The sequence below is a fragment of the Scyliorhinus canicula genome, chromosome 1 (assembly GCF_902713615.1).
Source record: "Scyliorhinus canicula chromosome 1, sScyCan1.1, whole genome shotgun sequence".
Classification (NCBI taxonomy): domain Eukaryota; kingdom Metazoa; phylum Chordata; class Chondrichthyes; order Carcharhiniformes; family Scyliorhinidae; genus Scyliorhinus; species Scyliorhinus canicula.
This window is the reverse complement of record NC_052146.1, coordinates 228,274,267-228,292,389: the sequence shown is the minus strand read 5'-3', so window position 1 is coordinate 228,292,389 and position 18,123 is coordinate 228,274,267. Positions and strand designations below refer to the sequence as shown.

The following is an 18,123-nucleotide window of genomic DNA, read 5'->3' as shown; positions in this document are numbered from 1 at the left end:
CTTTCAAATGGCGCTTCTGACATGTCTTCCTTTTTCCTAAACTGAGGGATTTTCTCCCCGCTGTGGTCGACAGGTAGTTCAACCCATCTCCTACACCTCTACCCACCCCACTTCCACCCTCCCTCCCAGAACCATGATAGGGTCCATCCCCCCCGGTCCTCACTTTTCACCCCAGCAGTCTCTGCGGTCAAAGAATTGTCCTGACATTTCTGTCGAGCCCGATGGCACCATTGAACAATCTTCCCCTCACCTTCCCTGACAACATTCTGCAGGGGCTGCTCCCCCTGTGACACTCTGGACCACTCCATCATTGTCTCCAACTCCTCATCCCCTTCCCAATGCACCTTCCTATGCAATCTCAGAAAGTGCAACACCTGCCCCTTTAACTCCTCCCCCCTCACTATCCAAGGCCCCAAACCCACCTTTCAGGTGCAGCACCTCCTTCAATTTGGTCTACTGTATTCGCTGCTGCCAATGCCATCTCCTCTACATTGAGAGACTAAATATAGACTGGGTGACCGTTTTGCAGAACGCCTTTGGTCAGTCTGAAAGCCCACTCCCCATCCCTAACCCCGTAACCCCACCTGGACACTTTAGGGCACTACGGGGCAATTTAGCATGACCAATCCACCTAACCTACACATCTTTGGACTATGGGAGGAAATCAGAGACCCAGAGAAACCCACACAGGCAAAGTGAAAACTCCACACAATCACCCAAGGTCGGACTTGAACCCGGGTCCCTGGCACCGTGAGGCAGCAGTGCTAATCACTGTGCCACTACTGGCGGTTTTGGTCAGGTGAGTGCGAGGTTTAGATCAGGTTTGCAAAAGCAACATGCAGTAGCTTCCTTTGTTCTTTGCACTTTTCCCTGTCAATTCACTACTTCTCCATTCATACTAATATATTCTTCCCAATCGAATGAGCCCAAAGTGGGCTTTCTACAGTCATTTTTTATAGATTAACTTAATGCCATGGAACTTCCGGTGGCGGCGATGAGTGAGTAAGCCGCGCATTCGGTGGCTCTCACTCCGGCGGGAGGTGTGGTCCTGGTTCCCCGTTTTTTTTCGGGACTGCTGGGCGCTGGAAAGGCGGCCACGGAGGGGCTGAGTAACGGGCAGAGCTGCATGGAACCGCTGGAGAGCAGAAGGCAGCGAAAACGGGAGAGGAAGGGACAAAGGCAAAGTACAGTGGAAGCTGACCCGGGAGCAAAGATGGCGGACCTACAGACCTCGGACCCGGCGATCCGGCTAGCGCTGGAAAACATGCTGCAGGTGATTAAGAGCAGTTTTGAAGAGTTGAAGCGGGATAACTTGGACCCACTTCAGAAGGCAGTGGACCAATTGAACCAGAGATTGGATGCCCAGAACAAAAAAGTTAAGGAGCTGGGGGAAGCGGTGGAGGAGCAGGCAGACACGCAGACGGTTGCAGCGCTAGAAATTGATGGGTTGAAGGAGAGGCAGAGGAGACTGCTGGACAGAGTAGAGGAGCTGGAAAATAGAGCCCGCAGACAAAATCTGAGGATCATCGGCCTCCTGGAGGGGGCTGAGGGAGCTGATGCCACAGCGTTTGTGGCTGACCTGTTGATGCAGCTGATGGGGGCTGACGCCTTTCAGCGACCGCTGGAGCTGCAGGGGGCACATAGGGTACAGGCGAGGCAGATGAGTCCGGGAGGTCCCCCCCTCCGATGGTGATCAGGTTCCACAGGTTCACTGATAAAGAGCACGTGTTGCAGTGGGCAAAGAGTGCTAGGAGCAGCACGTGGAATAACAGTGTTCTTTGCATTTATCAGGACCTAAGCCAGGAGGTGGCCAGGCGTCAAGCAGCCTTTAAACAAGTTAAGGAGGTTTTGTTTAAAAAGCCCGTGAAGTTTGGTCTGCTCTTCCCGACTCGTCTTTGGGTCACGCATCAGGGCCAACACCACTACTTCTCCGATTCAGAAGAAGCGATGGACTTCGCGAGGGATCAGGGTCTGGTCCCGCAAAAAGGACCCACGGGCTCAAGCTAGGGTCCGAGAGTTATTGTCTGGGAGGATGCCTACTGTGCCTGGACTGACGGGCGACTGTTTACTGCTTTAAAGGTGCCTTGTGTTGTATTTTTGGCAGTTTTTGCCTACGGGGTGTGCGGGGAGAGAGATCCCCCTCTCGCTTTTTTTTAAAACCTTTTGTCGTGCTCTTTTTGTTTGTTGGCGCCTTTACTGTAACATAAAGGTGGCCGGTAAGCAATGGAGATTAAAGTTTTTTATGTTTGTTTTCGGTGGGTGTTATACAGGTACTGTGTTACAGCGTTGTTACTTTATTAATGCTCAGAAAGGGACATGTGTTAACACTTATCTGTTTACATAGCTGGAACTGTATTACACCTGGAGCAGCTTCACTTTGCTGTTTGATGTCCCCATCTCGTTTGATCTTTCCCATTATAGTGTGACTGCTCCAGTCGGTCAGATCGGGGGGCTGGTGTGTTGATGAGTGGGGTGATGAGGTCGGGGAAACAATGGGAGTGAGACAAGTGGGCACCGGAGGGATGAGTCACCGGGCTAGCAGATTGGCTAGTCAAGGGAGTCAGGTTGGGGGGGGTGTAGACAACCAGTAGATGGCAGGGGTGGGGTTATTGGGAGATGTTGCTAGTGGGGGAAGGGGGGAAGTTATTCTGCTGATGTGGGAGAGGTCTGAAGTAGGTATTGGAGAGGAGGTCGGGGGGGTGGAAACTGCCAAGAGGCGAACCAAGCGATGCGTGGCACATAGGCCGGGGGTGGGCCCAAGAAGGGTTATGATTGACCGGCACGCGGGGGGCGGGGGGATCACCTGGAATGTCAGAGGACTAAATGGGCCAGTCAAAATGGCACGTGTGTTCGCGCACTTGCGGGCTCTAAAGGTGGACTTAATTATGTTGCAGGAGACACATTTGAAAGTGTCTGACCAGATTAGACTAAGGAAGAGCTGGATCAGCCAGGTCTTCCACTCGGGCTTGGACTCTAAGTCCAGGGAGGTAGCAATTATGATCAATAAGCGGGTTTAATTTGAGGCGGAGGGCGGAGTCGCAGATGGCGGGGGCAGATTCCTTATGATAAGGGGCAAGCTGGAGGGGAGGAGAGTGGTGCTGGTGAACATATATGCTCCAAATTGGGACGACGCTGACTTTATTAAAAGAGTGCTGGGGAAAATCCCAGAGCTAGACTCACGCAAGTTGATAATGGGAGATGGGGGAGTCAAGTTGGCTGCCAGCTGTCTGCCTTTACAAACCCTGTTTGGTCGTCCCCAATCACCTCCGGTACACAGTCCTCAATTCTAATCGCCAGGAGCTTGGCATCCACATTGATCAGGGAGATTGGCCTGTATGACTCACAGGATTCTGGGTGAGGAATGCAATGCTGGAAAGAAACCGCAGCAAGGGGGAAGTGGCGTTGCCGAATCTGATCAACTATTACCGGGAGGCTAACATAGCCATGATAAGGAAATGGATGGTGGGTACGGGGTCTATTTGGGAGCAGGTGGAGGCGGCTTTGTGCAGGGGCACCAGCTTGGCAGCCCTGGTCACGGCTCCCCTACCGCTTTCACCGACCAGGTACTCCACCAGCCCGGTGGTGGGGCGGCCCTGCAGATATGGCTCCAATATGTGATAACCATCGATTCGCCCCCCCCCCCCCGGGAACATGGATGGTGGGTTCCGAACATGGCGGCGGGCGGGGGTGAGCAATATATTCCTGGAGGGGACCTTTGCGAGCTTGAGGGCGTTGGAAGAGAAATTTGTGCTTGTAAGGGGAAATTACTTTAGGTACTTACAGGTGCGGGACTTTATACGCAGACAGGCCCCATCCTTCCCACGCCTCACGCCAATAGGGATCCAGGACAGGGTAGTCTCTAGAGGAGAAGGAGAGGGTAGAGTCTTGGATATCTACAAGGTGCTCATGAAGGGGGAAGATCCCAGACGGAGGAACTGAAACTCAAATGGGAGGAGGAACTCGGCGGGGAGATGGAGGATGGGGTATGGGTGGAAGCCCTGAGTAGGGTAAACTCAACCGCAACATGTGCCAGGCTCAACCTGATTGAGTTTAAGGCCGTTCACCGGGCCCACATGACGGTGGCTCGGATGAGCAAATTCTTTGGGGTAGAGGACAAGTGCGCTAGATGTGTGGGAGGACCAGCGAACCACGTACACATGTTTTGGGCATGCCCTAAGCTTAGGGGGTACTGGGAGGGATTTGCGGGTGTCATGTCCCGGGTACTGAAAACAAGGGTGGTGATGAGTCCAGAGGTGGCAATTTTCAGGCATTTTGACAGGCCCGGGAGTCCAGGAGGAGAAAGAGGCCGATGTTCTGTTCTTTGCTTCCCTGATAGGCGGGCGACGAATACTGCTGGTATGGAGGGACTCAAAACCCCCGAAGACTGAACTATGGCTTTCGGACATGTCGAGTTTTCTGGGTATGGAAAAAAATCAAGTTCGCCTTGAGGGGATCTGTACTGGGGTTCGCCCGAAGGTGGCAACCATTCATCGACTTCTTCGCGGGAGATTGAACGTCAGCAGGAGATGGGGGGGGGGGGGGGGGGGGGAAGGGGAAGGTTAGATTAGGAGGGAAAAATAGGCGGGCAGTTGATGCGACCATCAATTCACCCAGAGACACGAGTTGTAGTAGACTGTGGCTTTAATCGGCTTACAACTGAGCCTGCCTGCGACTGTGCTGAACTGAGGGCGGACTCGCAGCACTTATAGTTAATGAAGGGGGCGGAGCCAAGGGCGGAGCCCTGTACATGTTCCTCATCTCCCCCTGTGGGCAGAGCCGCGCAACGGCTCACAGATGGAGTCCACAGGGACACAGTAATGTACAGTGTGAATTACAGTGGTTACACATTCACCACATTCACCCCCTGTTAAAAAATCAAGTCCGGCGGGGGTGAAGGGTTTACAAGTTCAATCGGTCCGGCACCCAAATCGTGTGTTGCGACCGACGAAGCACTGGTGTTGCAGCCATTTCGGATGGCTGTGGAAGAATGTTCGGTGCGGGTCTGGGGGTGGACTCCAGGAATGGTTCTTCCTGAGCTTCGTTCCTGTGAACCGGTGTGTCGAGTGGAAGGGAGCGCGGGAAGCAAATAGGTGCAGGGGCGCAGGGCATGGGAAGTCGGATGGGGTGTAGTGTGGAGGGTGTATCGGCGGTAGTGGTGGGAGAGCCTGCAGGTGCCAGGTCCCGAAGGGAAACGGTGTCCTGTCGGCCATCAGGGTGTTCAACAAACGCGTAGTGGGGGTTCGAGTGCAGGAGCTGGACCCGCTCTACCACGGGGTCGGTCTTATCTGTCCGAACGTGTTTTCGAAGGAGGACAGGGCCCAGTGTCCTCAACCAGGGCGGAAGCGAGACCCCCGCAGTAGTTCCCCTAGGGAAGGCAAATAGGCGATCATGAGGAGTCTGATTCATGGCCGTACAAAGGAGGGACCTAATAGCATGGAACGCATCGGGGAGGACCTCCTGCCAGTGGGAGGTCAGGAGATTCCTGGACCGTAGGGTCAGTAGGACAGTCTTCCAGTCGGTCACGTTCTCCCTCTCCACCTGCCCGTTCCCCCTGGGGTTATAGCTGGTAGTCCTGCTCGAGGCGATGCCCTTACTGAGCAGGTACTGACGCAGCTCGTCGCTCATGAAGTACAAACCCCTGTCGCTGTGAACATAGTTGGGGAAACCGAACAGGGTGAAGACACTGTGCAGGGCTCTAATAACTGTAAGGGAGGTCATATCGGGGCATGGGATGGCAAAGGGAAAACGGGAGAATTCGTCTATAACGTTGAGGAAATAAATGTTGCAATTAGTTGAAGGGAGGGGCTCTTTGAAATCGATGCTCAGGCGTTAAATGGGCTGGGATGCCTTTACCAGGTGGGCCTTGTCTGGTCTATAGAAGTGCGGTTTACACTCCGCGCAGATCGAGCAATTCCTGGTGACGGCTTTAACGTCCTCAGTGGAGAAGGGCAGGTTGAGGGCCTTGATGTAATGGGCGAGCCGGGTAACCCCCGAATGGCAGAGGTCATTGTGGATCGCCTGAAGACGGTCGTCTTGCGCGCTGGCGCATGTGCCGCGGGACAGGGCATCTGGGGGCTTATTGAGCTTCCCAGGACGATATACGATATCATAATTGTAGGTGGAGAGTTCGATCCTCCACATCAAAGTCTTGTCATTTTTGATTTTGCCCCGCTGCGAGTTATCGAACATAAATGCAACCGATCTCTGGTCGGTGATGAGGGTAAACCTCCTACCTGCGAGGTAGTGCCTCCAGTGCCGTACGGCTTCCACAATGGCTTGGGCTTCTTTTTCGACTGAGGAGTGTTGAAGTTCGGAAGAGGAGACGGTTCGGGAAAAGAACGCTACTGGTCTGTCTGCCTGGTTCAGAGTGGCAGTGAGAGCAACCTCTGAGGCGTCGCACTCCACCTGGAATGGGACAGACTCGTCTATTGCACTCATGGCGGCCTTAGCGATGTCCGCCTTAATACAGTCGAAGGCCTGGCGAGCCTCGGCTGACAGTGGGAAGAGGGTGGCCTTAAATAGTGGGCGGGCTTTGTCCGCATACTGGGGAAGCCACTGGGCATAGTACGAAAAAAATCCGAGGCATCTCTTGAGAGCCTTGGGACAGTGAGGGAGAGGGAGTTGTAAGAGGGGGCGCATACGGTCAGGGTCGGGGGTCCTAGGACTCCGTTTTCCACGACGTAGCCTGGAATGGCTAGCCTGGGGTGCGGAAAACGCATTTCTCCTTATTATAGGTGAGGTTGAGTTTTTGGGCGGTCTGGAAAAATCGGTGGAGGTTGGCATCGTGGTCCTGCTGATCATGGCCGCAGATGGTGACATTATTCAAGTACGGGAAAGTGGCCCGCCCGTACTGGTCCACCATTCAGTCCATTGCTCTTTGGAACACCGAAACCCCGTTTGTGACGCCAAAGGGGACTCGGAGGAAATGGAAGAGGCGGCTGTCTGCCTCGAACTGACCTCCGGGCGGATTGGGAGCTGGTGGTATGCGGACTTCAGATCCACCATGGAGAACACGCGGTACTGTGCGATCTGGTTTACCGTGTCCGCACTCCGGGGGAGCGGGTACGTATCAAGGTGCGTGAACCGGTTAATGATTTGGCTGTAATCAACCACCATCCGGAGCTTTTCCCCGGTTTTGACGACCACCACCTGAGCTCTCCAGGGGCTGTTACTGGCCTCTATGACACCTTCACACAACAGGCGCCGGACTTCAGATCTGATGAACACCCTGTCATGCAGACTATACCGCCTGCTACGAGTGGCCACTAGCTTGCAGTTGGCAGTGAGGTTAGCGAAGAGTGAGGGGGGATCGACTTTCAGAGTCGCTAGACTGCAGATAGTGAGTGGGGGCAGGGGCCCGCCGAAGCTGAGTGTGAGGCTCCTGAGGTTACACTGGAAATCCAGTCCTAGGAGGAGAGGGGCGCAGAGGTCTGGGAGCACGTACAATTTGAAATTCGTATAATTGGCGCCCTGTATCGTTAGAGTCGCTGAGGTGCGCCGTTGTATTTGGACTGAGTGCAACCCCGAGGCGAAAGAGATTGTTTGCCGCCTTGGGAATACCGGGAGCGAACAGCGCCGTACCAGGTCCAGGTGAACGAAGCTCTCGGTGCTCCCGGAGTCGAAGAGACACGGTGTCTTGTGGCCGTTGATCCGGACGGCCACCATGGAGCTTTTGTGGTGCTTGGGCCGCGACTGGTCCAAGGTGACGGCGCTGAGTTGAGGGTAGACGGCGGCGTGGTCGGCGATGCTGGAGTGGCCCCGCGATGACTGTTCGAGTTGGGTAGCGGGTGATGGCCAAGATGGCGGCCCTCGTTGATTGCACGTGGCGGGCAGCGAGGAAAATTGCGTCCAAGATGGTCACCCCCATGGATCGCACATGGCGGGCGGCGAGGAAGATGGTGTCCAAGATGGCGGCCCCCATGGATCACACGTGGTCGGCCGCGTGGGGGAGGATGGCCAAGATGGCAGCCCCCGTGAGTCGTGCATGTTGAGTGGAGGCGGAGTCGGCAGACACGCTGCCACGTTACGGGGTCTGCGAGCCTGAGAGTCGGAGGAGCGAGTGTTTGAGTTAGGGTTCGAGTTTTTGGATTTGGCCAGGCAGACCTTAGGGAAGTGCCCTTTTCGCCCGCAGCTGCTGCACCTCGCGTTGCTGGCCGGGCATTGCTGCCGGGGGTGTTGGGGCTGGCCGCAAAAATGGCACGATAGTCCTCCGTGGTGGGCTGGTGGCCGCGCGGTGCAGGCCTGGGGCAGCCTTTGGTCGGGGTCCACGATGGGCTTGCGTGATCAGCCGGGAACGCAGTTAGGCTTTGGAAAGCGACCTCTTTTACCGTGTCCTTCAGGTCCTGGGCCCCTTTCTCTTTTTTTTAAAAATAATTTTCATTCAAATTTTCAACAAATTTTAACCAACAACACGGAAAAAAAGAGAAAAAACAGTAACCCCACCCCCAAATACAGAAGCAATAAATTAACAAAAATAATAATTAAATAACATGGAAACAAATACACATACCCAGTAAAGAACCCCCCCCCCCCCCCCCCCCGCAGTTGCTGCTGAAATTGACCACCCCCTAATGCTCCGCCAGGAAGTCTAGAAACGGTTGCCACCGCTGGAAGATCCCTTGCACCGACCCCCCTTAGGGCAAACTTGACCCTCTCCAGTTTGATAAACCCGGCCATATCATTGATCCAGGATTCCACGCTCGGGGGCCTCGCATCCTTCCACTGCAAAAGAATCCTGCGGCGGGCTACCAGGGACACAAAGGCCAGAATACCGGCATCTTTCGCCTCCTGCACTCCCGGCTCCACTGCCACCCCAAAAATTGCGAGCTCCCAGCCCGGCTCAACCCTGGAACCAACCACCCTAGACAACGTCTCTGCGACGCCCCTCCAAAAGCCCTCCAGCGCAGGGCACGCCCAAAACATGTGGGTGTGGTTTGCTGGGCTCCCAGAACACCTGACACACCTGTCCTCTCCCCCAAAGAACCGGCTCAGCCTAGCCGCAGTCATGTCCGCCCTATGCAGCACCTTTAATTGAATTAAACTAAGCCTCGCGCAGGAGGAAGAATTCACCCTCCCCCAGGGCATCCGCCCACGCTCCCTCATCAATCTCCTCTATCAGCTCCTCCTCCCACTTATCCTTCAGTTCCTCCACCGAGGCCTCCTCCCCCTCCTGCATCACTTGGTAGATTGCCGAGATCCTCCCCTCACCGACCCACGTCCCCGAGAGCACCCTGTCCTGAACCCCCCTTGGCGGCAACAGTGGAAACTCCGCCACCTGCCGCCTAACAAACGCCCTCATCTGCATGTATCTAAAGGTGTTCCCTGGGGGGAGGCCCAACCTTCCCTCCAACTCCTCCAAGGTCGCAAACCTCCCGTCGAGAAAGAGGTCCCCCATCCGCCTGATACCTGCCCTGTGCCAGCTCAGAAACCCTCCGTCCATCCTCCCTGGTACAAACCGGTGGTTCTTCCATATCGGGGACCAAATTTAAGCCTTCACCTCCCTCCTATGCCGCCTCCACTGCCCCCAAATCTTGAGGGTTGCCGCCACCACCGCACTCGTAGTATACCGTGTTGGGGGGAGCGGCAACGGCACCGTCACCAGCGCCTCCAGGCTCGAGCCCACACAGGACGCCACCTCCATCCTTTTCCAAGCCGCTCCCTCCCCCTTCATCACCCACCTACGTATCATCGCCCCATTGGCGGCCCAGTAGTACCCACATAGGTTGGGCAACGCCAACCCCCCCACATCCCTACCCCTCTCCAGGAACCCCCTCCTCACCCTCAGGGTCTTCTGCGCCCACACAAACCCCATAATACTCCTATTGACCCTCCTGAAGAAAGCCTTCGGAATCATGATAGGGAGGCACTGGAAGAGGAACAAGAACCTCGAGAGTACCGTCATTTTGACAGACTGGACCCTGCCTGCTAGGGAGAGTGGCAACACATCCCATTTCCTAAACTCCTCCTCCATCTGCTCCACCAGCTTCGTAAAGTTGAGCCTGTGCAGTGTACAGGCCCCCCAGCTCCTGGCTATCTGGATCCCAAGGTACCTGAAACTCCTCTCCGCCACGTACAACAATAAATCATCCGCGTATAACGACAGCCGATGCTCCTCCCCCCCCCCCGCCGACCCCGCACTATCCCCCTCCAGTTCCTCGACTCCCTCAGCGCCATGGCCAGGTGCCTGATCGCCAGCGTGAACAGCAGGGGAGACAGGGGATACCCCTGCCTCGTCCCCCGGTACAGTCGAAAATTCTCCGACCTCCTCCCATTCGTAACCACACTCGCCACCGGGGTTTCATACAGCAGCCTCACCCACCTAATAAATCCTCCTCCAAACCCGAACCTTTTCAGAACCTCCCAAAGATATCCCCACTCCACCCTATCGAAGGCCTTCTCCGTGTCCATCAACGCCACTATCTCCGCCTCCCCATCCACCGCCAGCATCATTATGACATTAAGAAGCCTCCGTACATTGACGTTCAGCTGCCTCCCCTTCACAAAACCCATCTGATCCTCGTGTATGACCTGTGGCACCACGTCCTCCACCCTCCTGGCCAATATCTTTACCAGCAGTTTTGCGTCCACGTTGAGGAGCGAAATCGGTCTATACGACCTGCACTGAAGGGGGTCCTTCTCCCGCTTCAGAATCAATGAGATCAACGCCCTAGACATTGTCAGGGGCAAAGCCCCCCCTTCCTTCACCTCATTAAAGGTCCTTACCAGCAGGTCTGAAAACTTCTTATAGAAGTCAGGCAGCAGGGTAGCATGGTGGTTAGCATAAATGCTTCACAGCTCCAGGGTCCCAGGTTCGATTCCCGGCTGGGTCACTGTCTGTGTGGAGTCTGCACGTCCTCCCCCTGTGTGCGTGGGTTTCCTCCGGGTGCTCCGGTTTCCTCCCACAGTCCAAAGATGTGCGGGTTAGGTGGATTGGCCATGCTAAATTGCCCGTAGTGTCCTAATAAAAGTAAGGTTAAGGGGGGGGGGGGGGGTTGCTGGGTTACGGGTATAGGGTGGATACGTGGGTTTGAGTAGGGTGATCATTGCTCGGCACAACATCGAGGGCCGAAGGGCCTGTTCTGTGCTGTACTGTTCTATGTTCTATGTTCTAATTCAACCGGGAACCCATCGGGCCCCGGTGCCTTCCCCGACTGCATGCTCCCCATCGCGTTAACCAGCTCCTCCAACCCAACTGGTGCCCCCAACCCCCCCACCTGCTCCTCCCCCACTCCCGGAAACCTTAGCTTGCCCAGAAAGCGATCCATTCCTCCCTCCTCCACTGGGGGCACTGACCGGTATAGTTCCTCAGAAAAGGCCCTGAACACTCCGTTAATGCTCCTCGCACTCCGCACCAGACTTCATCCTCCATCCCTAACTCCCCCTATCTCCCTAGCCGCCTCCCGCTTCCGGAGCTGGTGCGCCAGCATCTGCCTCGCCGTTTCCCTATATTGGTATACCGCCCACTGTGCCCTCCTCCACTGCGCCTCCACCTTCTTGGTGGTCAATATATCAAACTCCGCTTGGAGCCTACGGCGCTTCCTCAACAGCCCTTCCTCCGGGACCTCCGTGTACACCTGTCCACCCTCACCATTTCTTCCACCAGCCTCTCCCTCTTCGCCCCCCTCTCCCTATGCGCCCTGATGGAAATCAGCTCCCCCCTAACCACCGCCTTCAGCACCTCTCAGACCACCCCCACCTGCACCTCCCCGTTATCATTAATTTCTAGGTACCCCTCTATACACCTCCGGATCCGCCTGCACACCTCCTCGTCCGACAGCAGCCCACCTCCAACCTCCCCATCGGGCGTTGGTTCCTCCCCTCTCCCAGCTCTAGATCCACCCAATGCAGGGCGTGGTCTGAAATAGCTATCGCCGAATAATCAGCACCTTCCACCCTCGGAATCAACGCCCTGCTCAGAACAAAAAGTCAATCCGGGAGTAAGCCTTGTGGACATGGGAGAAGAACGAAAATTCCCTAGCCCCCGGCCTCATGAATCTCCAGGGGTTCACCCCTCCCATCTGGTCCATGAACCCCCTCAGCACTTTGGCCGCCGCTGGCCTCTTACCCGTCCTGGACCTCGAGCGATCCAACACCTTCCCCCCTTTCCCGGAGCCCGTCCAACGGGCCTACAAAACATCCCCAAACTTCCCCAAAAAGAAAAACATAACAAAGGAACAAGGAAGAAAAAACCCCAAAACACTACCACAGTCCCTGACCCCTCCTCAAGTCTCAGTCTGAGTCCAGCTTTTCGGCCTGGACAAAGGCCCAGGCCTCCTCCGGGGAGTCAAAATAATCCTGGCGGTCTTTATAGGTGACCCAAAGGCTGTAACAGGCCAAACTTCACCCCTCTCCTGTGCAGCACTGCTTTTGACCGGTTATAACCGGCCCTTTTCCTCGCCACCTCCGCGCTCCAGTCCTGGTAAATTCGGACATCTGCATTCTCCCACCTGCTGCTCCGCTCCTTCTTGGCCCACCTGAGCACACATTCTCGATCGACGAACCGGCGAAACCGCACCAGCACCGCCCCGGCGGCTCGTTGGGCTTGGGCTTCCTCACCAGCACCCGGTGGGCCACCTCAAGCTCCAAGGGTCCCTGGAAGGACCCCGCTCCCATTAGCGAATTCAGCATAGTGACCACATAGGCCCCCAGGTCCGATCATTCCAGCCCCTCCGGGAGGCCCAGGATCTGCAAATTCTTCCACTGCGTGTGGTTCTCCATTTCCTCAAGCCTCGCCTGCCATTTCTTGTGGAGCGCCTCGTGCGCCTCCACCTTCACCGCCAGGCCAAGGATTTCATCATCGTTCTCCGAGGCCTTTTGCCGGATCTCACGGATCTCCGCCCCACTGGGCTCCTGCTGCTCCTACTCCCACTGCGTCCACGCTGCCGGTTCCCCGCCCGCCGCCATCTTCTTCTTCCTCCCTCGCACCTTTCTCTGCTCCAGCGCCAATATTTTAACCGTCCCGCTCCTGGTCCAGTCCATCCACCGGCAGGGGAGCGTTACTGAAGCCTTCCCACACCGGGAAACGTCCGTCAAGTGCCGTTACGGGCCCTAAAAAGAGCCCAAAAGTCTTAAAATAGCGGGAGCCACCGAACCGGAAGTCCCTGGGCCCCTTTCTCAAGAAGACGCTGCCGCACATAATTTGATCGGACCCCCGCAACGTACACGTCTCGGACTGCGAGTTCCATGTGCTGAGAGGCTGTCACGGCCTGGAAGTTACAGTCGCGTGCTAGGGCTTTGAGGTTGCGCAGATAGTCATCTAGCAACTCCCCAGGGCGCTGGCGACGAGTTGTGAAGATGTGTCGTGAGTAGACTTCGCTCACGGGCCGCACATACAGGCGGTAGAGCATCGCGAGGGCCTCGGTGTAAGAGTCAGCTTCATTAAGTTGAGTAGAAATACGATGGCTCACCCGTGCGTGGAGAAGACTTAGGTTATGTTCATCTGTAACAGAGGAGGTCATCGACGCAGCCAGGTAGGCCTTGAAGAACCGAAGCCAATGCAAAAATATTTCCTTTGCCTCTGCGGCCTGTGAATCAAGTTCCAGTCGGTCAGGTTTGAGGGCTGATTCCATAGTAGTTCTTTAAGCCGATTAAATTGATGCGATCATCAATTCACCCAAAGACACGAGTTGGAGTAAACTGTGGCTTTAATCGTCTTACAATGAAATGAAAAATGAAAATCGCTTATTGTCACGAGTAGGCTTCAATGAAGTTACTGTGAAAAGCCCCTAGTCGCCACATTCCGGCACCTGTCCAGGGAGGCTGGGACTGTGCTGAACTGAGGGCGGACTCGCAGGACCGCAGCACTTATACTTCCTGAAGGGGCGGAGCCAAGGGCGGAGCCCTGTACATGCTCCTCATCTCCCCCTGTGGGCAGAGCCCCGCAACGGCTCACAGATGGAGCCCACAGGGACACAGTAATGTACAGTGTGAATTATAGTGGTTACACATTCACTACAGTAATGTTTATGGGAGAGGAACGGTTGTGTGCACTATGGTTTGGTTGAAGTATTGCTTTTCCGTTGGTGCTTGCATATTTCTGTTACCTGTAACTGTTCACAATGCCAAAAAATACCTCAATAAAATTGTTTGTTAAAAAAAAACTTAATGCCATGGTTAAAGTTACTGGGATAAATGTTTTGTTGATTGCTGTGTCTGAACATAGTTTTCAGTTAGAGCCATGTTGCTCCAAACTCATATTCGCATGCTACAGGTTAGATAGAGATAGAGAAATGCAGCACAGAACAGGCCCTTCGGCCCACGATGTTGCGCCAAACTTTTGTCCCAGGTTAATCATAGAATTTTGGACAATTTTTCATGGCCAATCCACCCAACCTGCACATCTTTGGACTGTGGGAGGAAACCGGAGTACCCGGAGGAAACCCACGCAGTCACGGGGAGGATGTGCAGACTCCACACAGACAGTGACCCAAGTCGAAATCGAACTTGGGACCCTGGAGCTGTGAAGCAATTGTGCTATCCACAATGCTACTGTGCTGCCCTTAACGCTACTGTGCTGCCCTTAAACTGATAAGAACATTATCACTGTGTGACAAACAATACTTGACCATTAAAAAGTATTGACTGTCCAAGTGACATTTTAATCTGCAAATGCACCATACTACAATGAGGAGAAATCACCATATTGCAACGTACTGTCCTTGGAAACCCTGAATAACACAAAGTCAGAGGCTGCAGAATCAAATGGTACCCGAGCCTGAACTGCACTTTCACATCTTCCAGAGCAGCCAATTACACAGGACCATTGGATGAAACACAGAGAAAGGTGCTTCAAGTAATTTCAACTCATTGAATGTTATTTGATAAGAAGGACTCTAGAGATGGGATTCTGACATAGACTCTTTTAACACCTCTTCCCGCTCAACAGCAATTGCTTCACTGAAAGCAGGGCTCCATCCAAGCCACCATAAAGAATTGTGGATTTTAGCAATTTATCTTGGCTCTTTCTTGCAAAGACACCGACCAAACACTTCCGGGACATAGCACAAGCCATGCAACCCAAGAAAAGACAATTCTGAAATGATAACTCCAATGAAAAGTCAAATTGAAAGTTGAGCAGAGCCTAAGACCTTCTTAAAAATTACACAAATAAGTAATTCCAAATGCAAAGGCCTTTCTTTTACGATGATACTCTTTCATCTGATATGTTAATTGGTCTATTTTCCATTTTTTGGAACTAAAAGAGTGCAAAGAGAGATTGCTGGGGCAATGAGAGGGAGGAAGCAGACAAGTGTAATGCTACTTATTCTGTAAGTAAGTCTATTATCAAGAAAAGTGTCAGTGTCTAGATTCATACTTCACCAACTGGCATTGATATAACAAACATGACTGTAATGCTGAAAAAATAAACTTGCTGTTGAAACTTTTTGACTTGCACACATCAGGACCCATGAAAAACGCCAAATTTCAAAGGGATCAACAATTCATATTGCATGAGAATAGGGCGTTGACTGGTTGGCAACAGACTCTGATTGGTCAAAGCGCTGCTATGGATAATGCCCCAGGAAACTATTGTCTTGCGCGCCTTTATTCATTCATTAAAGGTGCAATGCCTGGCCACGTTCTTTTGCCTGCAGAGGACAATTCATGTGTATGAATATGTGCATCATCTGGCAAGAGAGTAAGTGAGTCACATTGTGAGTCTAACTCATTATCTTAAATTGGTTTTAGTTCAATTGTTAGCACACTTGGGATTGTTTAGCAAAAGCTGTCCATTCACGGAATCACATCAACATTAGCACAGGCTGGTTGAATGGTCAATACTCTGCCTTTTGCAAACAGCTTAATGGACATTCTGTTTGATACCATCTTCCAGTTGTTAGGACGTATAGCCTACATACTTGGCATCGTCTGGATATTGAAATTCACACACTATATTACTGGTTTGTATGGTAGACAGTGAACATTACTGTCATTCTTACAACACGTAATTTATTATCCCAGGTGTTGAATTAAAGTCCACTTACGTATCAACTTCTTTGCAAAGGGCTTTGGAAAGTGAAGTTCTCAAGAGGCCCTGCCATTCTTCAGTTGTGCAAATGCTATGATAAGCCAACTTCTCCATTGTGACCCGATAAATACATTCTGACTGTTGTATTCTGTGGTATATCTGATAAACAAACGAAGCAGGAAGAATGAGAAAAATGTCAATCGCGCATATATTTTGTAATGTCAATTATATCAGTCAAGCCACACATGATATCACTGTACCCAGAAAGTGATTTGTGGAGGAGCTGTTGTCAAGTGACAGTTGAACCCCAAAAACCTCTTCAGTGTTTCCCTTCCTACCACCTCCTTTAACCAAAACAAAAACAATCACTGTAAGGATCCCAGGCAAGTAAAGATCAAGAGGGAGACTCGAGGGCAGGTAGAAGTAGAAAGAAGTTGAACTGTGACATCACAGCCAGCAGGTAAGTGATTGGCTGGTGACTGGTAAGTAGTTTTTCTTTTCCCTGCGATGTGTTGACAAGGTAAGGTTTTTCTATTTCTATTTTTTTTATTGTCTGATTGGTAACAATTTTTCTTTTTTTTTCCTTTTTCATTTATCTATTATTTGATATTATAGTTGGACTAAGTTAAGTTTAAGATTAAAAATGGCAGGAGATCTCAGACCCGTGTTATGCTCCTCTTGCTCAATGTGGGAGCTCAGGGACGTGGCTGATGTCCCTGGCTCCTTCACGTGCGAGAGGTGTGTCCAGTTGCAGCTCTTGTTAGACCGCATGACACCTCTGCAGCTGCGGATGGACTCACTTTGGAGGTCGTGGATTGCACATTTAGCAAATTGGTCACACCACAGATAAGGATTAGAGGGAGAAAAGGAATGGGTGACCAAAAGGCAAAGGAAAAGCAGGAAGGCAGTTCAGGTGTCCCATGCGGTCATCTCCCTCCAAAACAGGTATACCATTTTGGGTACTGTTGGGGGAGATGGCCCACCAGGGGAAGGCAGCAGTAGCCAGGTTCATGGCACCGTGGCTGGCTCTGCTCTACAGAAGGAGGGAAGGAAAAGAGTGGAAGGGCTATAGTCATAGGGGATTCAATTGTAAGAGGAGCAGATAGGCGGTTCTCTGGTCGAAAATGAAACTCCCGAATGGTATGTTGCCTCCCAGGTGCACGGGTCAGGGATGTCTCAGATCGGCTGCAGAACATTCTGAAGGGGGAGGGTGAACAGCCAGTTGTCGTGGTGCATATAGGCACCAATGATATAGGCAGAAAACGGGTTGAGGTGCGACAAGCAGAATTTAGGGAGTTAGGAGCCAAGTTAAAAAGTCGGACCTCAGGTAATAATCTCAGGATTGCTACCAGTTCCACATGGTAGTCAGAGTAGAAATGAAAGAATAGGCAGGTTGAATACGTGGCTTGAGAGATGGTGCAGGAGGGAGGGGTTCAGATTTTTGGGACATTGGGACCGGTTCTGGGGGAGGTGGGACTACTACAAATTGGATGGTCTACACCTGGGCCGGACTGGAACCAATGTCCTTGTGGCTGCTTTTGCTAATGCTGTGGGGAGGGTTTAAACTAATGTGGAAGGGGGATGGGAACCAAATACGGAGGTTAGTGGACAGTAACGAGGTAGTAACTAAAGTCTGTAAAGAACTAGTTGCACTGAGCACAAGAGGGAGAAACACAGAGCACGGGAGAGCGTGTGAGCTACACAACAGGCAAGAGAGAGCTATACCAGAGCAAAACCGGGCAGCACGGTAGCACAAGCGATTAGCACTGTGGCTTCACAGCGCCAGGGTCCCGGGTTCGATTCCCTGCTGGGTCACTGTCTGTGCGGGAGTCTTCACATTCTCCCCGTGTCTGCGTGGGTTTTCTCCGGGTGCTCCAGTTTCTTCCCACAGTCCAAAGATGTGCAGGTTAGGTGGATTGGCCATGATCAATTGCTCGTAGTGACCAAAAAGTTGGGAGGGATTACTGGGTTACAGGGATAGGTTGGAAGTGAGGGCTTAAGTGAGTCAGTGCAGACTCGATGGGCTGAATGACCTCCTTCTGCACTTATGTTCTATGTTCTAAAACTGCCACATACCGAGCAGGAAAAAGAGCTTTTCAACAAACTGCGAGAAAGTGAGAGATCACACTGAGTAAAGAAGGAGCTACACCCTGACA

General features: G+C 52.9%; 1 protein-coding gene across 7 annotated transcripts in view; it reads right to left on the bottom strand.

Moving 5' to 3' along the window:
- The window catches only part of pde10a (phosphodiesterase 10A), a 628,597-nt gene that overhangs the window by 95,566 nt on the left and 514,908 nt on the right, over positions 1–18,123 (bottom strand). For all 7 annotated transcript variants that reach the window (XM_038808728.1, XM_038808759.1, XM_038808768.1 and 4 more), the window contains one exon: positions 15,984–16,126. In XM_038808728.1, the coding sequence (XP_038664656.1) occupies positions 15,984–16,126 (143 nt within the window). The remainder of the gene's footprint in view (positions 1–15,983; positions 16,127–18,123) is intronic.